Below are 16,004 nucleotides of genomic sequence, written 5' to 3'. Positions count from 1 at the left end.
GGGGGGAGGGTCAGAAGGAGAAGCAGACTCCCTGCTAAGCAGGGAGCCCAATGCGGGACTCGATGCTGGGACTCCAGGATCATGACCTGAGCCGAAGGCAGTCGCTTAACCAACTGAGCCACCCAGGCGCCCCCTAGGCTCCTTTTCTACTCCCCTGCTAAACAGAGAGGTTCTTGATCTTAGCCACAGAAGTAGAAAACACCTTTTCATGTAGCAGTCAAATAAAAGAATTTTCCCTCTGGCCCATTTGCTAATTATCACGAAAAAAAAATCTATTTCATGTTTTTCTTTCTTGGATCTCTGTGTTAAAATTACAGACTGCAATAGAAATAAGATGTTCATTTCTCATTCATTCATTCAACAAATGTATACTAAAAGCTTACTGTGTACTAGATATCATCTTATATCCTTTCACCCCTTTTACCAGATTCATTATGTATCAATTCCTATTTTTCAGGAAGAGCTGAGCAATGCCATGGCAATGATTCAGGCCATCACTTCCAAGCAAGAAGAAATGCAACAGAAAATTGAACAGCTTCAGCAGGAAAAGCGAAGGGAATCTCGAAAGGTTAAAGCCAAGTGAGTGTCTTACACAAAATTAGCCAACGGCAAACCCATAAGCAGAGGTTTGGATACTTACACCGAGAACACCTTCCCCCCATCGGCAGATAGATAACTGGCTACATACTGCTGGAATCTGTGGGTCAGCATGTGATGGAAGTTATAGAATCATAAAAATCGGTTACGTTTAAAAATGGATGGTAATAATCACACGGAAAATGCACTCAGTACAATAGGAAGTGAAATGAAAATGATATAAGATGACATGTAGAATTTTATTTCAACTGTAAAAACATGTAAAATAAAAACTAGAAAGATATATTTTAAAATGGTGATTGTTGTGTTAAGATAGTGGGGTCACTCATGATTTTCTTTTTTAATTAGTTTTCTAAAATTTCTCTAATGCTACTACTAGTTTACTTCCACCATTGAAAATACATTTATGTTAGTATCTCAACCAGGTTGAGTCAATTAAGTTTCACCATTAAACATATATAATCATTATTGTTATAGGTTTTTAAATTATCAAATTTAAAATAGAAATATGGCAATAATATTTGTGTGACTCCAAAGAATGGCTTGTTGTTTGTAGTTGAAGACCTGCTGCTTCCTGGTACCTTTGTGTTGCTTTGTTAAGTGAATGTAAATCACCCCAAGCAAATTGTCATCGCTGCAAACTCTGTACAGATCCTGATGACAAGGAAGCCAGGAACAGAAAAACAAAAATATAGGTATTACCATTAGGATGTGATTTGTACGTATTTGAAATTTTTTCTCCAGTTTTGGCAATGAATTAAGTTGAGCCCTAAGAATTGCTAGTATCTAACTATTTTTAATTTACAAAAACAGCACTTTTTTGGTTCAACCTAATGTTTCAGAATTTTTCTTGAATCATTCTGAACTGATTCTCTTCTTAACCCATCAGGCATTAAGACCCTTTGTTTTCCTTCCCCAGGAAAACTCAAAAAGAAGAACATGGCTCACAGGCTGGGCCTGCTCAAGCACAAGGAAGTCCTTTCCGTTCAATCAATATCCCTGAGCCTGTTCTTCCAAGTGAAGACTTTACAAACCTCTTGCCTTCTCAGGCCTATGAAAAAGGTACAGTTTGCAAACCATATTGAATTAACCAAGCCTTTCCCCTTGATTCCTAGAGCTTAAGTAATAGTAAGAATGGGTTTATGTCTTCCATCCTTATAGGAAAATGATGTATTGCTCAGAATTTTTCCTCCTATAATTGGAATTTTTAAGAATCCAAGAGAGGATCCTGGGGTGCCTGGGTGGCTCAGTCAGTTAAGCATCTGCCTTCAGCTCAGGTCATGATCCCAGGGTCCTGGGATGGGGTCCCACATCGGGCTCTCTGCTCCGCAGGGAGCCTGCTTCTCCCTCTCCCTCTACCTGCAGCTCCCTCTGCTTGTACTCTCTCTCTGTGTCAAATAAATAAATAAAATCTTAAAAAAAAAAAAAAAAAAGAATCCAGGGGATCCTAAGAGACCAGGAGAATCTGCCCAATTTTAAAAGATTTTCTTTTTTTGGAAAATACTTATCTGGGTTTTCTAAATTTCAAATACTAACCCTAGGAGAAAAATGTTAAAAAAAAATTATCCACTCTAATAACTCGTTTTCTCTTCCACATTACTGCTCATGCCTTGTCTCTCTGCATAGACATTTTAAAGATAGGCATATTCTTACCAGGAAATTGTGTGTTCTGCGCTTTTTTCAGTGAGGTTTCACTGATCAGAGAAAATCATATCTGCCTTAACTGGCAGGCAGTGACGTCAGTGGCGTGCCCCTCTTTCTCTGGGTAACCAGAGCTGGTGCTGTCTGTGGGCTCAGGTCACTAGCCACACCCCTGATCTGAGGGATGAGACAGCAGATGCTAGCAAACTGTCCCTGGGCAGTGCTGATGAAACTGGCTTTCCATCCAGTTACATCCGTCTGTAACCATGTCTGGTTACACGTTTGCTACATCTGTGTATGCTCAGCAATGTCTAGCAAAGTACCTATGCTGGAGAGTGACATTAATGTTAGTTAGAGTAATTGTCCTTTTTTTTTTTTTTAAATTTTTTTGGGTCACATATAGAAAGTCTCCAAAAGAGGCTCAAGGACTTCTCAACCAATTGGAAGCTCCTCTGGGGCAGAGCTGGTGGTTTTCTACCCTTCTGCCTTAAGGCACCATATATTCCTAGACGATAAATGTGTTTTGAATCACTAAATTTAAAAATCTAAATCAGATGGCTTTTAAATCGGTATAACTTCGAAGTATGGATCTGCTTTTTTTCTTTGTAGTTTTTTTTTACCCCCTTGAGTAGTTACTTTAGAGACTAATAGGTGCAGCCTGGGAAAACTCACTGATCCATCTGGGGACTGAGTGGGTTCATCACAGGTGGTTCTATTTTCTTTGCTCCATGTCATGATGAACAGAACATAAAAGGATGGTCTTGCTAGGAAAGAATACAGGATGGCCTTGGAAAGTAGAGGTCAGATCAGTGCCAGGTCTGGGGAAGTTGAACATTTTCACAAGATAAAAGATTAAAAATTATATTTGCAAAGTGCTCAGATGGAGTTCAATGAGCTGTGTGGTGGCAACTCCTCCCTCCTTCCCTGTTATAATAGATGTGGCTTATATAATACAGTTTGTTCAACCGAGTTACTGCAGAATTTGGGAACAATGTGCCATAATAAGACATTTTGGATATGATTGATGGTAGGTTATGTTGAAACGCAGGATCTAAGGGCCAGACTTTAGAAAGGGTTGGCTTACCCACTGTTAATTATAAAATGGTGCAATTGTTGCTTATTGCTCCCAAATTCAGTAGCTTACAATAATAAACATTCATTATGTTATAGTTTCTCTGGGTCAGGAATCTGTGGGTGCCTCTGGCTCAAGGTCTTTCGGGAGATTGCAGTTAAGGTGTTGACTGTCCCACTACACGTTGGTCTTTCCTGCTATCTATCCATCATCCCAGACGCTGACTTAGATGGCGGGAGACAGTAATGAACAAAACAACAAACATTCCTGCCCTCATGGAAGCAGACAACAAACAAGATAGATAAAATATGTAGTACGTTAGTGATAGGGAGAAAAATAAGGAAACACAGGTGTAATTTTAGAGAGGGTGCCAGGTAAAACCTGAAGGAAGTGAGGATGTGAGCTTATGCATTCGGAAGGGAAGAAAGGAACAGCCCATGCCAAGGTCCTAGCGGGAACATCATTGAGATGTTCATTCAAGTTGGAGCGGGAGCAGGGGGGCTAAAGCAGAGGGAACAAGAGGGACAACAGGAGACGAAGTTTTCAGAAAAGAAGGAAACAGGAGGGGCAGGAGGGGGCAGATATTTTACGGCTTTATGGTCATTATAAAGCCTTTGGCTTTTACGCTGACCTGGGAAGCCATTGGAGGGCTGAGTGGAGGAGTGACAGGGTCTGACTTACATTTGAACAGCATCATTCTGGCTCCTCACACCCTCACCATCATAGTTAGACAATAATTTAGCTCTTATTGTGTATAGTTTACACATATTAACTGATTTAATTCTTGTGGTAGTCTAGGAGGTAAGCGCCACTTATTATATATTCTTACAAATGGGAAAATAGTGCTTGCCACTATATTGAAATTTTATTTTATTTTTGGCTCTTCTGTCTCCCTCAGTAAGCTGTCAACAGTGAGTCTGTCCCCAGTGTCTGGCTCATAGAAGGTGTCAGCCCCTGTTAGTGGAGTGAATACTGACTGAAAGCTTTCCTTTCTCTAGCCCAAGAATCCAGATCCATGCATGTAGCAGACAGTAATGTGAAGGGGATGATGGGTCCTGGTAAGTAGCTCTGTGTTTAGTTCTCTTCTCTTCTAGCAACTCTACCTTTTCCCTGCTTCCACCTTCCCTGCTTCTAGGCCCTCAGTCCCAAACCAGGCTTGAAAGAACTCAGGCAAGGTAAAGCACTGTGGTTACTAAGACCCCAAGATGTGTAATAGAGTAAGTCAGTGACTCAGTTAAACCAAGGAGAGAGAAGGGAAGGGGTGGAGATGTTTAAGACAAAGCCAGTATTCTTGGTTCTTTCTGGCTCACATCAATTGGTTCTTTCTGGCTCATGTCAATTACTGAAATAATATTTGCTGAGAAACTCACAGGTATACGTAGCATAAGTTTTCTATGGACACAGTTTATAGTTCATTTAATTTAAAAGTTATTTACTTAATAGACAACCCACCAGTATTTTTAAAATTATTTCATCTTCCCTTCCCTCCATTCCTTCCTCCTTTTTGCAACTTACCATTATTGCGGCCAAGGAAAACAAATTCCAGAAGAAAACATTGTTTTGGCATCTTTCTTCCTCTGTATTTTTTCCCCTGGTGTGCTTGCCTAAAAGGAAGGAGATACAGGGAGTCAATGCATACTTACTACAAATTAATTATATTATTTTATAATTTTATTTTTTTAAAACGCCTTATTTAGTAGTGACTACATACAAAGAGTAGAGGATGTATAGGCCAGAAATAGAGGTGATCCTTTGCAAGTGTAGAAACTTTTAATCTTCAGTTGATTTATTTAATCCTCGAGGGACAGTTTGTACCCAAACAGGGGCATAATATTTCAGAGTTAATAACAAATATAATTTTTTTTTAAAAAGTCAAATCTTGACGGCAGGTGTTATTTTTCAGGAATGAACCCAACAACTCCAGAAGCAGAAGAAAACCTTAAGTCTTGCCTCTCGGCTGATATCCAGCCCAAGAGCCATCTCTCATCTGGTGTGTGGAGGCAGCCTAAGGATGGTAAAGAATGGGGCGAGGAGTATGTCACGAAAGACCACCCAGATAAACTCAAGGACGCTGGCCAGGGCAGACACAGCTCCCTGGAAAATGTTTTATGTGAAACCTCTTTAGCTGGTAAGTCCCAAGGGAAAATACAGGCTGAAATTTTGAAGAACAGGAAACCTACAGGCTAGAATCCTTGCAATATAGGTTCAGGGGACATATGAGACCACCTGCTCTCTGGTTTCCTTTTCTGATGACGGCTAAAGCCTATAGAGATGAGGAGACTCACCTGAGGTCACATGGCCAGCTTGGGACCAGCACCTCAATTCTGGGTATCCATGACATTTAGTAATGCAGTGCTTTGGGGGAAAGAAAGGGATAAAGTTGGTGGGGAAGAGGGCAGCATTTTGTGAACTATGTAGTTAGTGATGCGAAATCTTCAAAAAAATGTGCGTCTTGGATCAGTAGTCTGCCACCAAGATATCAAACACTGCAACAGGGTCCGTCCTCCCTCCCTCCTTCCTCCTTCCCTCCTTTTTCCCTTCCTTCCTCTCCTTTGTGTCACAAATTGCTATTCCACACTTACTATATGTCGCATAACGGCATTTCCCTCCAACCACTTTGTGGAAGGCAGTTTTTAAAAATTAATTTTTACTATCAAACACACGAAAAATTAAATAGTACTAAAAGGTTTATTATGAAGAAAAGAGCAACCACTTTAAATTGTTTGCACAGTTTCTTGTGGTACTTGCTTCCATGTTTTAAAACAAGTTTATGTTGCTGTTTTGTTTTGTTTTTTTTAATCAGTACTTTACTGGGGGATAATTTACGTACAGCAAAGTTAACAAAGCTTAAGTTTAAGCTCATTGACTTTTTATGTATGTATAGTCCCTTGTGATCACTACCTGCATCAAGATATACAATATTTCTGTTACCCCAGAGAGTCCTCTCATGCACCTTACCACCTGAAGAACCACTATTCTGACTTCTGTCACTGTAAATTAGTTTCCTCTGTTCCTGAACTTCATACAGAGGGAATAATACAATGTGTACTCTTGAGTCAGGCTTCTTTCTCTCAATATAATGTGCTGTGTGTAATTCATTCAGTAGTTCATTCCTTTTTTCAGTCATTGAATAAATTTACCACAATTTGCTTATCTGTTCTCCTGTTGATGGACATTTGGCTTGTTACCAGTTTAGGGCTATTATAAGCAAAACTGATATGAATATTCTTGAATGAGTCTTTTTTGGATGTCTGCCCTCATTACTCTTGGATGTACACGTAGGAGTAGTATCTCTAGATTAGGGGAGAGGATTATGCTAAACTTTGAAAGAAAACATCAAACAGTTTTCCAAAGTGATTGGGACGTTTTATACTCCATCCAGTAATGTCCGCGAGTTCTGGTTGCTTCACATCCTTCCCAATATTTAGTATGGTTAGTCTTTTTAATTTTAGCCATTCTCATGGGGGGGTGTACTGGTATTGTAGTTTTAATTTGCACTTGCCTGATGACTAATGATGTTGAGCATCTTTTCATGTGCTTATTAGTTATTTGTACATCTTCTTTTATGAAGTGCCTGTTGAAGTCCTTTGTCCAACTTTTAAAGTGCATTATCTTCTTATCAATTAGTAGGATTTAATATATTTTGGATATGAGTTATTAGATATATGTGTGGAGAATATTTTATTCCAGTATGTGGCTTGCCTTTTCATATTCTTAATAGTCTTTTGATGAATAGATGTTCTTAATTTTGGTGAAGTTAATCAATTTTAAACTTTTTATATAGATTGTGACTTATGAGTCCTTCCAAGAGATCTTTGCCTATCCCAAAGTTGTGGAGATACTCTAGTATGTTTTCTTCTAAAATCTTTATAGCTTTAGCTTTCACATTTAGATCTATTACTTACCTTTTTTTTAAAGATTTTTTTAAGTAAACTCTATGCCCAATGTGGGGCTCCAACTCATGACCCCAAGATCTAGAGTTGCATGCTCTACAGACTGAGTCAGCCAGGAGCTCCAATCTATTACTTACCTTGACTAGATTTTGATGTATGGTGTGAGGAAGGAGTCCAGGTTCATTTTTTTCCCATACGGCTGTCCAGTTGCTTCAGCACCATTTATCGAAAATATCTTTCTTTCCATATTGAATTGTGCAAAGAACGTCAGGTGATTCACATATGGGTGGTTCTAATTCTAGACTCTGTATTCTTTTTATTCCAATTAGCATAGAATTTACAACTTGGCAGTATTTAGTGTTCCAATCAAAGAACATGGTTTATGTCTCCCTTTATATAGGTCTTCTTCAATTTTTCTTAGCAATGTAATGGAAAATCTCTCATTTACATGCTTCTTCTTCTCCCCTCTCCACCTGCCAAAGCCTTTGCCCTAGAGTCCTCTGTCATCCTATTCCATTCTGGCCCATTGCACCGCTGCTATCCTGAGACTTCCCACTCTTCTTAGGAATTCCTTTCATAGTTCTCCTACGTTAGATTCCCTTTTGTTTGTTTTTATCTTGTGTGCCTGTTGGTTTCTTGGTTTACTCCTTGTTTGATGGAACCCATCGTCCAGTAGCTTCCACGTGCTTTGGTGATAATTTAGGTGAATATAAAATAATTTTCCCTCATCATTTTGAAGCAATTGTTTCATTGTCCTCTAGTTTCTAATGTTACTTTTGGAAAGTCCAATACCATTCTGATCCCCAGTCCTTTGTATGTTACCTGAGTGTTCTCTCTGGTAACTTTTAGGATCTTCTCTTTACCTTTGATGTGCTAATGTGTCACAGTGTTGTGAGAGTCTTCTTCATTAATTATGCTGAGCACAGTGGGCCCTTTCCTCTAGAAATGTGTCTCCTGGTATTTTTTTTTCTATTATTAATTTGATAATATCCTCTCATCCATTTTCTTTCTTTTCTCTGAAATTTCTACTAATTTGATATTGGGTCTCCTGGATTGATCTCCACTACCATCATTTCCTAGTCTCTTTTTCTTCAAAATGTCTCCTTCTTGTTTTGTGGGGGAAGTGGGGAAGAAGGCAGGAGATCTCCTTGACTTTATCTGCCACCCTTTTATCTTTGAAAAAATGCCAAAAATTCCTCCTCCCCCTCCTTCTTTTTCTTCTTTTTTTTTTTCTTTTTGGAATGTTCTCTTTTCTTAAAAAAAAAAAATAGCATCCTGTAACTATTAAATGGCCGGAATGTTTTTCTCATATATCTTTGAGGATATTAATCATAGGATTTTTTTAAAAGATTTACTTATTTATTTTTTTATATAGAGAGAGAATGTGTGAGCAACTGGACAGCCTGTGGAAAGACCTGGAGAGAGAAAGAGTCCTTTTTTTTTTTTAAACATTTTATTTATTTGACAGAGAGAGACACAGCAAGAGTGGGAACACAAGCAGGGGGAATGGAAGAGGGAGAAGCAGGCTTCCCACTGAGCAGAGAGCCCAATGCGGGGCTCGATCTCAGGACCCTGAGATCATGACCTGAGCCGAAGGCAGATGCTTAACGACTGAGCCACCCAGGCCCCGAGAGAAAGAGTCCTTAAGCAGACTCCCTGCTGAGCAGGGAGCCCAATGCAGGGCTCTATCCCAGGACCAGATCATGACCTGACCTGAAATCCAGAATCAGTGCTTCACCGGGGTGCCTGGGTGGCTCAGTCAGTTAAGCATCTGCCTTCGGCTCAGGTCATAATCCCTGGGATGGAGGCCCACATTGGGCTCCCTGCTCAATGGGGAGCCTGCTTCTCCCTGTCCTTCTGCCTGCCACTCTCCCTGCTTGTGCTCTCTCTCCCTGTGTCAAATAAATACATAAAGTATTAAAAAAAAAAGTCAGTGCTTCATCAATTGAGCCACCCAGGAGCCCCTTAATTATAGGATTTTTAAAAAAGTTTTGTTTCTGCATTGTCTTTTTTTTATTAATGTAAAATTGACACATAATGTTATATTAGTTTCAGATGTATAACATAATGATTTGATATTTGTATATATTGTGAAATGATCACCGCAATAAGTCTAGTTAACATCATCACCATACATAGCTACAACTTTTTTTCTTTGAGGAGAACTTTTATGTCTACTCTTTTAGCAACTTTCAATTATGCAAAATAATATTATTAACCATGCTGTACATTACATCCCCTGCATTGTCTCTATTTATTCAAAATGTGTATATACCTTTTTCTTCTCTTTATTTTATGATGTCAGGTTGATTCAAATGTCTGAGGATCCTTAGCTGATATATATATATATATATAAGAGAGAGGCCCTAAATAAAAAGAAACCATGATTCTATGTTGGCCAAGCTTATCAGTAAATGGACTTCACTATAGGCTAATCAGGTGGCAAATTAACTTTTTGGTAGCTGACCTCTTTATGTCAGTGTCTGTAGGTCTTTTTCCCTTCGGTTTCTTCAGTGGAAGATCCTCCAGTCTCCTGCCTGGAGAGTATAAGTCTGGCTACTGGCACTGTGGAAAGACCTGCAGGGGGAGGGGCTGAGGGGAGTCTCCCCATTCAGTATGCAAGCCTTCTCTGAGTCCCCTTGTTTTCATGTTGGAATCTCAATCCTTCCCTCTACTGTCTTTAGTCCAGACCCCAGAGATATGGGCCCCTCTAGTTTAATTTTTCCCATTTTCCCATGGGTGGGGATGGGGAATGAGGAAGCCATCTGGCATGGGGAGAGGAGCCTGGAAGTTCAGAAGCACTATATATAGACTAAGTCTCCTGTTTTCAGCATTGCTCCTTAATTTGTACTTTCTGTGGTGCCCGGTGCCTCCACTACTTGAGCCTTTCTGCTTCTCAGCAGATTTTCCATGTGCGGATGAGAACACTAAGGTTTTGCGTCCTTACTCTGCTGAATTAATTACCATGCTTCCATTCTGTTTTCCATCCTCCGAAAACTTGCCAATGTCCCTTTTTATTGCTTTCAATGTCTTTTTATTGCTTTCTATCATTTAATCGAGTTTTGGGAAGGAATGGTTGACGAAAATTCCCTCTTTGATTTGTTTTTTAAAGCTAAAAGACAGACCGTGGCTCTAGAACTGCTTGAGTCAGAGAGAAAATATGTCATCAACATCTCTCTGATCCTGAAGATCAAGGCAACATTCCAAGGGTCAGATGGAAAGAGGAATTCCAAAGAGAGAAGGTATCCATGTGTTCATTGCCTTTGCTTTTCAGATTGATTAAAATTTAAGGTAAGTCGTTTATTGTTTCCAGTTGGGGAATTCTGTGACCTCTGACGAGTTCCAGAAATAGTCTTTGAAGAGAGTGTAGGCAGTGACAGCAGGTAATGCCTGGCAAGTCTCAAATTTAGACTTACCACAGATAACAAAATGAAGATAGTCTCTGAGAACTTCAGTGTCCCTGGCATGTCTGTAAAGAACATAAAGGGGGAATTAATGCTACGGTGAGGGAGACATTGCTCTCTGTTGCCATCTGCATGTCCTCCTGGGATCACAGGTCTCATGGACGTAGGAGGGAATGGATGCAGTGGAGGTCTGAAGCATTAAGCAGCCATTAGATAAATGGTATGGGGCTGATTAACTCTGGACTTGGACCTTTCTTATTTGTCCTGGTGATCCCATAGTACTAGACAGTGTGCAAGTGGTGTGTGTGTGTGTGTGTGTGTGTGTGTGTGTGTGTGTGTATGTGTGTTGGTGCTTCCACAGGGTCTGCAGTATATTATAACAGCATGCTAGCTCCAAGATTACAACACTCCTTGATTGCTTCTGTTCATCATCTTTATATCTTCTCTGCTTCTTCTCCATTAAGAAAAGCAGGAAGGAGGAAACTCTGATTTGGTGGAAAGGACTAACCTCATGAAGACGTAATAATCCAGATTAGTTGAGGAAAAGGCCAATCGAGAAGAATGGAAAGTCTGGATTATGACTATTACAGATAAATGTAGCATTGATAGTTTAAATAGTCTATCAGGTAATAGACACTGGTGGTCCATAAATCTATCATGAATCTATCTCGGGAAGCCCCTGATTGTATTTTCCTGCTCTCTACCCACCCACCCCCCGCCCCATTTTACTTGGCTTTGTGGCTGCTGGCAAAATACCTAGTCTCTAGAACACGGTGCTCCCCCTATCTAATGGCTGAGGTGAGGGAATATTCCCTGACAGACTCAGAAGTGGCTTGACTATTTTCAAGAATCATTACTGCAAAGTTGAGGTAAGCAAAGTATAGAAAACAACAAGGAACAGAAAGGGTGAAGTAACAGGGCTAAAGCTCTCACCCCTAGAGGCCTCTCTCAGGGGCCACCCAGATTCTCGCTGGTCGTTCCTTCCCCATCTGGAATCCGACTCGTCCCACCCTCCCCCATTGCCCCTTCAGCCTCTGAGATGCCTCTCCGGCCTCCAGCTATCTTGCCAGAGACCTGCTCCATTTGCATTAATCAAATCTAAAGGCAAATCTACCTTTTGGTGTAGTATTGCTTCCACATGCGAGATTCTAAGCCAGCAGCATCTCCTCATCGTCTCTGAAAATTTGGGGATGGGGCAAGGGGAGAGAGAGAGAGAACTGTTTACTCTGGAACACGGTAACCAGGCACTTCATTGGTAAATTCATGAAATCTTCACAAGAACCCTATGAAGCTTACCGTATAGCTGAAGAAACTAAGGCCCAGAGGGCTTTAAAACCACACAGTCAGTTAGTGCCAGGATCCGGATCCAGGCTTGTCTGCCCCTGTCCTTGTGACCTTTCCACATCACACCACTTCTCTGAGGACCTTGTCGTTTCAAAAACATCATCTGACTAACAGCAATATGTTGGGTTTCTCAGCCAGAAGCAGACCTTCTGTCTGTTCCTATTTTACAGCGTAGGCTTCCCTCTTAACAGCCCTTACGTTCTTACTTCAGATCTCAACTGATGTGTCAGGCAGGGATGCTAGAAATGTTCTCGGTTTACTGAAGCTCTCTTCTACTTGCCGTCACTTCCTCCTTGTCTAGGATGTTCTCCCATGACTCATGACTGAGGAAGGACTGATCGTCCCCAAATCCCAAGATTTAAAAAAGTTTAAAACTATCACACAATCCCCCATGAAAGTTAGAAACCAGTTATTTCTTATATCTGCGATAATGCTATTCATGTTAGTTATTTACTAAGCTAACCCTCTTTTTTCTTTTCATGGATGGAGATGAGAAAAGCTTTAAGTCAGTACTCTTAGGACTAATATAAAGACTTGAGTTCTGAGCTTTGCAGTGTTGCCATTTTTCCACCCTAGGCTTAGATTTCCATTATCCTCCTTCACTCACTACATTTCTTCTTTTTTCCCAAACTTTTCTTTTTTAAGGATTTTATTTATTTATATGACACACAGAGAGAGAGAGCACACAAGCAGGGAGAATAGCAGAGGGAGAGGGAGAAGCAGGTGTCCCGCTGAGCAGGGAGCCCCATGCGGGGCTCGATCCCGGGACCCTGGGATCATGACCTGAGCCGAAGGCAGACGTTTAACCGACTGAGCCACCCAGGCGCCCCTTTTCTAAGCTTTTCTGAAGCCTCCGTGGGTTTTAAATAGGCCCACTGAACGAAATACACAACAGAACGAGATTATTCCTTTTCTCTACTGGCACTTTCCCCGTGCAAAGATGAAAATAAGGTAGTAACATGTCCCATCTTTCCCATCATACATTGCAAGCCTCCAGCACTTTCCACCCCTGCTGCAAAGTAACCTGGGGGTGAAAATAAAACCCACCGGCACTACAACTGGACACTCAAAACTGAGGTTGCCACATCTTCTCAAACCTCTACAATAAAACTTTAGTTTTTCCCTGGAGAAAAGTAAAGCCCTCAAGAGCCTCCTTCGCATGTTTCAAGCCAGCCCTGCGCCTGGCTGAACGAAAGGGCTGGAAACTGCAGAGGCACGAGCGGCCCGCTGAGGTCTGAGAGGAGCTTGTGGGCGACTGTTCATTTGTTGGAGGATCACAGGAGTTGCAGTTCTTGGCTTTCTCTGGTCTGATTCACCTAGATAGAGTTTCAAGCTCAGGATCAAACAGTCCTGTCTGTCGGGATACTTGTGGGGAGGGACATCAGCCCGACAGGATTGCGAGTCAGCCTACTGCGCATGCACCAAAAATGCTGTGTGCTACGGCTCACCACCAGGTGGCATATGCTTCGTCATCGGCACCCCGCAAATTTGGTTGCGTCCTGCTGCTGAAGCTCAGGAGATAGTCTGGCCTAAAATTAGACCGGCAAGAGCTAAGTTATTAATTTGAAACTCTAACTGGGTTTTCCTTGATGGCTTTTAGTTTAGTGCCCTTGTTGTTTAAGTACTGTATTGTGGGAGTTTAAATAACTTTGAAGATTTTAAAAAGAATAAACTACTCATGTAGTTGCTATAATTTCACCCCTAGTAAGGAATAGATAGGAAGATGAATACTTAATACTTTCATCTTCACGAAAAAGTTGCTTCTGGGAGTCGGGTGTGGCTCTAGGTAAAAAGGGAAACAGGTTACGTGTGTGTCTGTCCTGCTTGCTTCTTTCTCCCTCTCCTCTCTATCTCCTGGCTTACCTCCTCCACATTCCTCTCTGATTTCAAATAATATCTTTTTTAAATAAAATTTTCTTCAATATTTGGTACAGAACCCACAGGCAGGCCATTGCTCTTTGTGGAACTTTTGTGTTTCCATGATACTTGATGGGAGCATTAACCTTTTGTGACCCTCACCCTGAAATCTCAAACTATTACCCCAGTGGACAGTCCAGGGGGTACCTGGACTCCAACCAAGTTACCAGCTCTCCAATTCTGCAAGGACACTGGTCACCATGTAACAGAAGGCAGCTTTCTCTAAAGAAAGAGAAAGAAGGTCAGGCCAGGTGAGGCCAGGCAAGGCCAGGAGAGGAGTAAAGAAAGAGAAAAAGAAAAGAGATCATCCAAGAGATATTACATAACCTATATGGACAACCCATCTCAAAGTCAGAACTCACCATGGCATGGTGCCCTCACATCTTTCAGTGTCACACCAGGAATATTACCCAAAGTCATGATAGCCTTGGGTGGGGAGAAATCTTTCACATCTAGACCTTTCACGGGCATAGTGTTTTACTCTTTCAGTTCAATCAGTTGTGCTTTTCTCCATCAGCTTGATGGTCTCCTCCACAGTCATCCTGTCTCCTAGCCACCCCTCCAAATTCCCTCTGATCTGGACAGGGATTACTTAGATCTTCTGAGCCCACTGTGCCAGCCATAAGGGCTTAGATCGGGAAGTCCCTCCACTTGTGCTTATGGACCAGCTGGCTTCGCAAATTCCGAGACTAGTGGCACAGGAAGGGGAGGGGCAGAGGTCCGGAGTGAAGGAATCCTCGTATCTTCTCACAGGGGCTGGATACTCGCTCTGTTATCTGCGTCTTCTCTGAGCTATAGCCTCAGGGGAGTCTGCTTTACTTGCAGATGGGTTAAAGAAGCTTTTTTTTTTTTTTTAATTTTATTTATTTTTTTGGAGGGGAGGTTGAAAAAACTTCTTACCAAACCGCGGTTCTTCCTACTGAACTCAACAAAGGTCTGCTTGTTCAGGGTTGGCAAAGCACCCCAATTGTCCACTGATTCATTCTTTTTGGACCCTGGGGGAATGAATATCCAAGTAATTCAGCTCTCGGTGACACTTTCATCTTCATTAAACTTGTGGTCTTGAAAGCCCAAGGGAACCTAGTATCAATTCCCATAAGTCACCAAGTTAGAGCTCGAGTCCTTGCTGTAGCCCAGCAAAACTCTACTTCATTCTGGCTTCCATCCTCATTCCTATAGGCCCCTGGTTGCCCCACCCTTCTCCATGCACCCCCTTCCTCTGCCCGTGATTCTCTCTCTCTCTCTCCTCTCCACCACATCCTTTTCTGACACCTCTCTTCCTCCCTTCATTTCCTCTAGGAAAAAACAAACAAACAAACAAACAAACCAAGGCACACTGAGGAATGAGGGAGACGGGTGTGAGAAGAGGAAGGGGCTCTGTGACACTCCAGGGAGTAGCAGGCCAGGCCTGGTCCGCAGCCTCCTCAGGCAAGACTGTGTCCTTGCCCAGTAGTCCTCTTGGAAAATGAAGGGAAAGGAGCACTTTCATATGCCCATCTCCTGAGCATTTAGGTGCCAGCTTTATTTATTTATTTTTTTAAAAGATTTTATTTATTTATTTGAGAGAGAGAGAATGAGAGAGAGCGCATGAGAGGGGGGAGGGTCAGAGGGAGAAGCAGGCTCCCTGCCGAGCAGGGAGCCCGATGCGGGACTCGATCCCGGGACTCCAGGATCATGACCTGAGCCGAAGGCAGTCGCTTAACCAACTGAGCCACCCAGGCGCCCTAGGTGCCAGCTTTAAACAAGTTTTCCTTTTTACCTCAATCGGAGTCTCTTACTCAGTAACTAAGAATGATCAAGTGCTACCTTCATGCTGTCATCTACAGCACTAATTAGAGTAGTCTCTTTTGCATATCAAGTGGGAATAACTTTAAAAATTTGGAAAAGAGTTCCCTTAGAATTTCTACTGTCACATAAATGAGACAGTAACAGTTTGGCTTTAAAAAGGCCATTCTGGCTGGCTCAGTTGGAAGAGTGTGTGATTCTTGATCTCAGGTTTGTGAGTTTGAGCCCCACGTTGGGTGTAGAGATTACTAAGAAAAATAAATAAACTTAAAAAAAAAAAAAGAAGCCATTCAAGTGATGTGCTCTTTATTAGTGTAATACACATTTGTGTAGGAGTCATTGGTAAAGGGG

The 16,004-nt window shown here is 41.5% G+C and overlaps 1 protein-coding gene across 1 annotated transcript in view; it reads left to right on the top strand.

Annotated features, from left to right (window-relative positions):
* Nucleotides 1–16,004, top strand: part of ARHGEF33 (Rho guanine nucleotide exchange factor 33) — a 67,285-nt gene that overhangs the window by 30,078 nt on the left and 21,203 nt on the right. Inside the window, exons 5-9 of the mRNA XM_081796880.1 lie at nt 458–579; nt 1,517–1,659; nt 4,309–4,368; nt 5,214–5,438; nt 10,316–10,445. Coding sequence (XP_081653006.1) covers nt 458–579; nt 1,517–1,659; nt 4,309–4,368; nt 5,214–5,438; nt 10,316–10,445 — 680 coding nt within the window. The remainder of the gene's footprint in view (nt 1–457; nt 580–1,516; nt 1,660–4,308; nt 4,369–5,213; nt 5,439–10,315; nt 10,446–16,004) is intronic.

This window comes from Leptonychotes weddellii, chromosome 10 (assembly GCF_054177405.1).
Source record: "Leptonychotes weddellii isolate Sample4059 chromosome 10, ASM5417740v2, whole genome shotgun sequence".
Classification (NCBI taxonomy): domain Eukaryota; kingdom Metazoa; phylum Chordata; class Mammalia; order Carnivora; family Phocidae; genus Leptonychotes; species Leptonychotes weddellii.
Note: the sequence above shows the minus strand (reverse complement) of the source record. Positions and strands in the feature narration are given on the sequence as shown.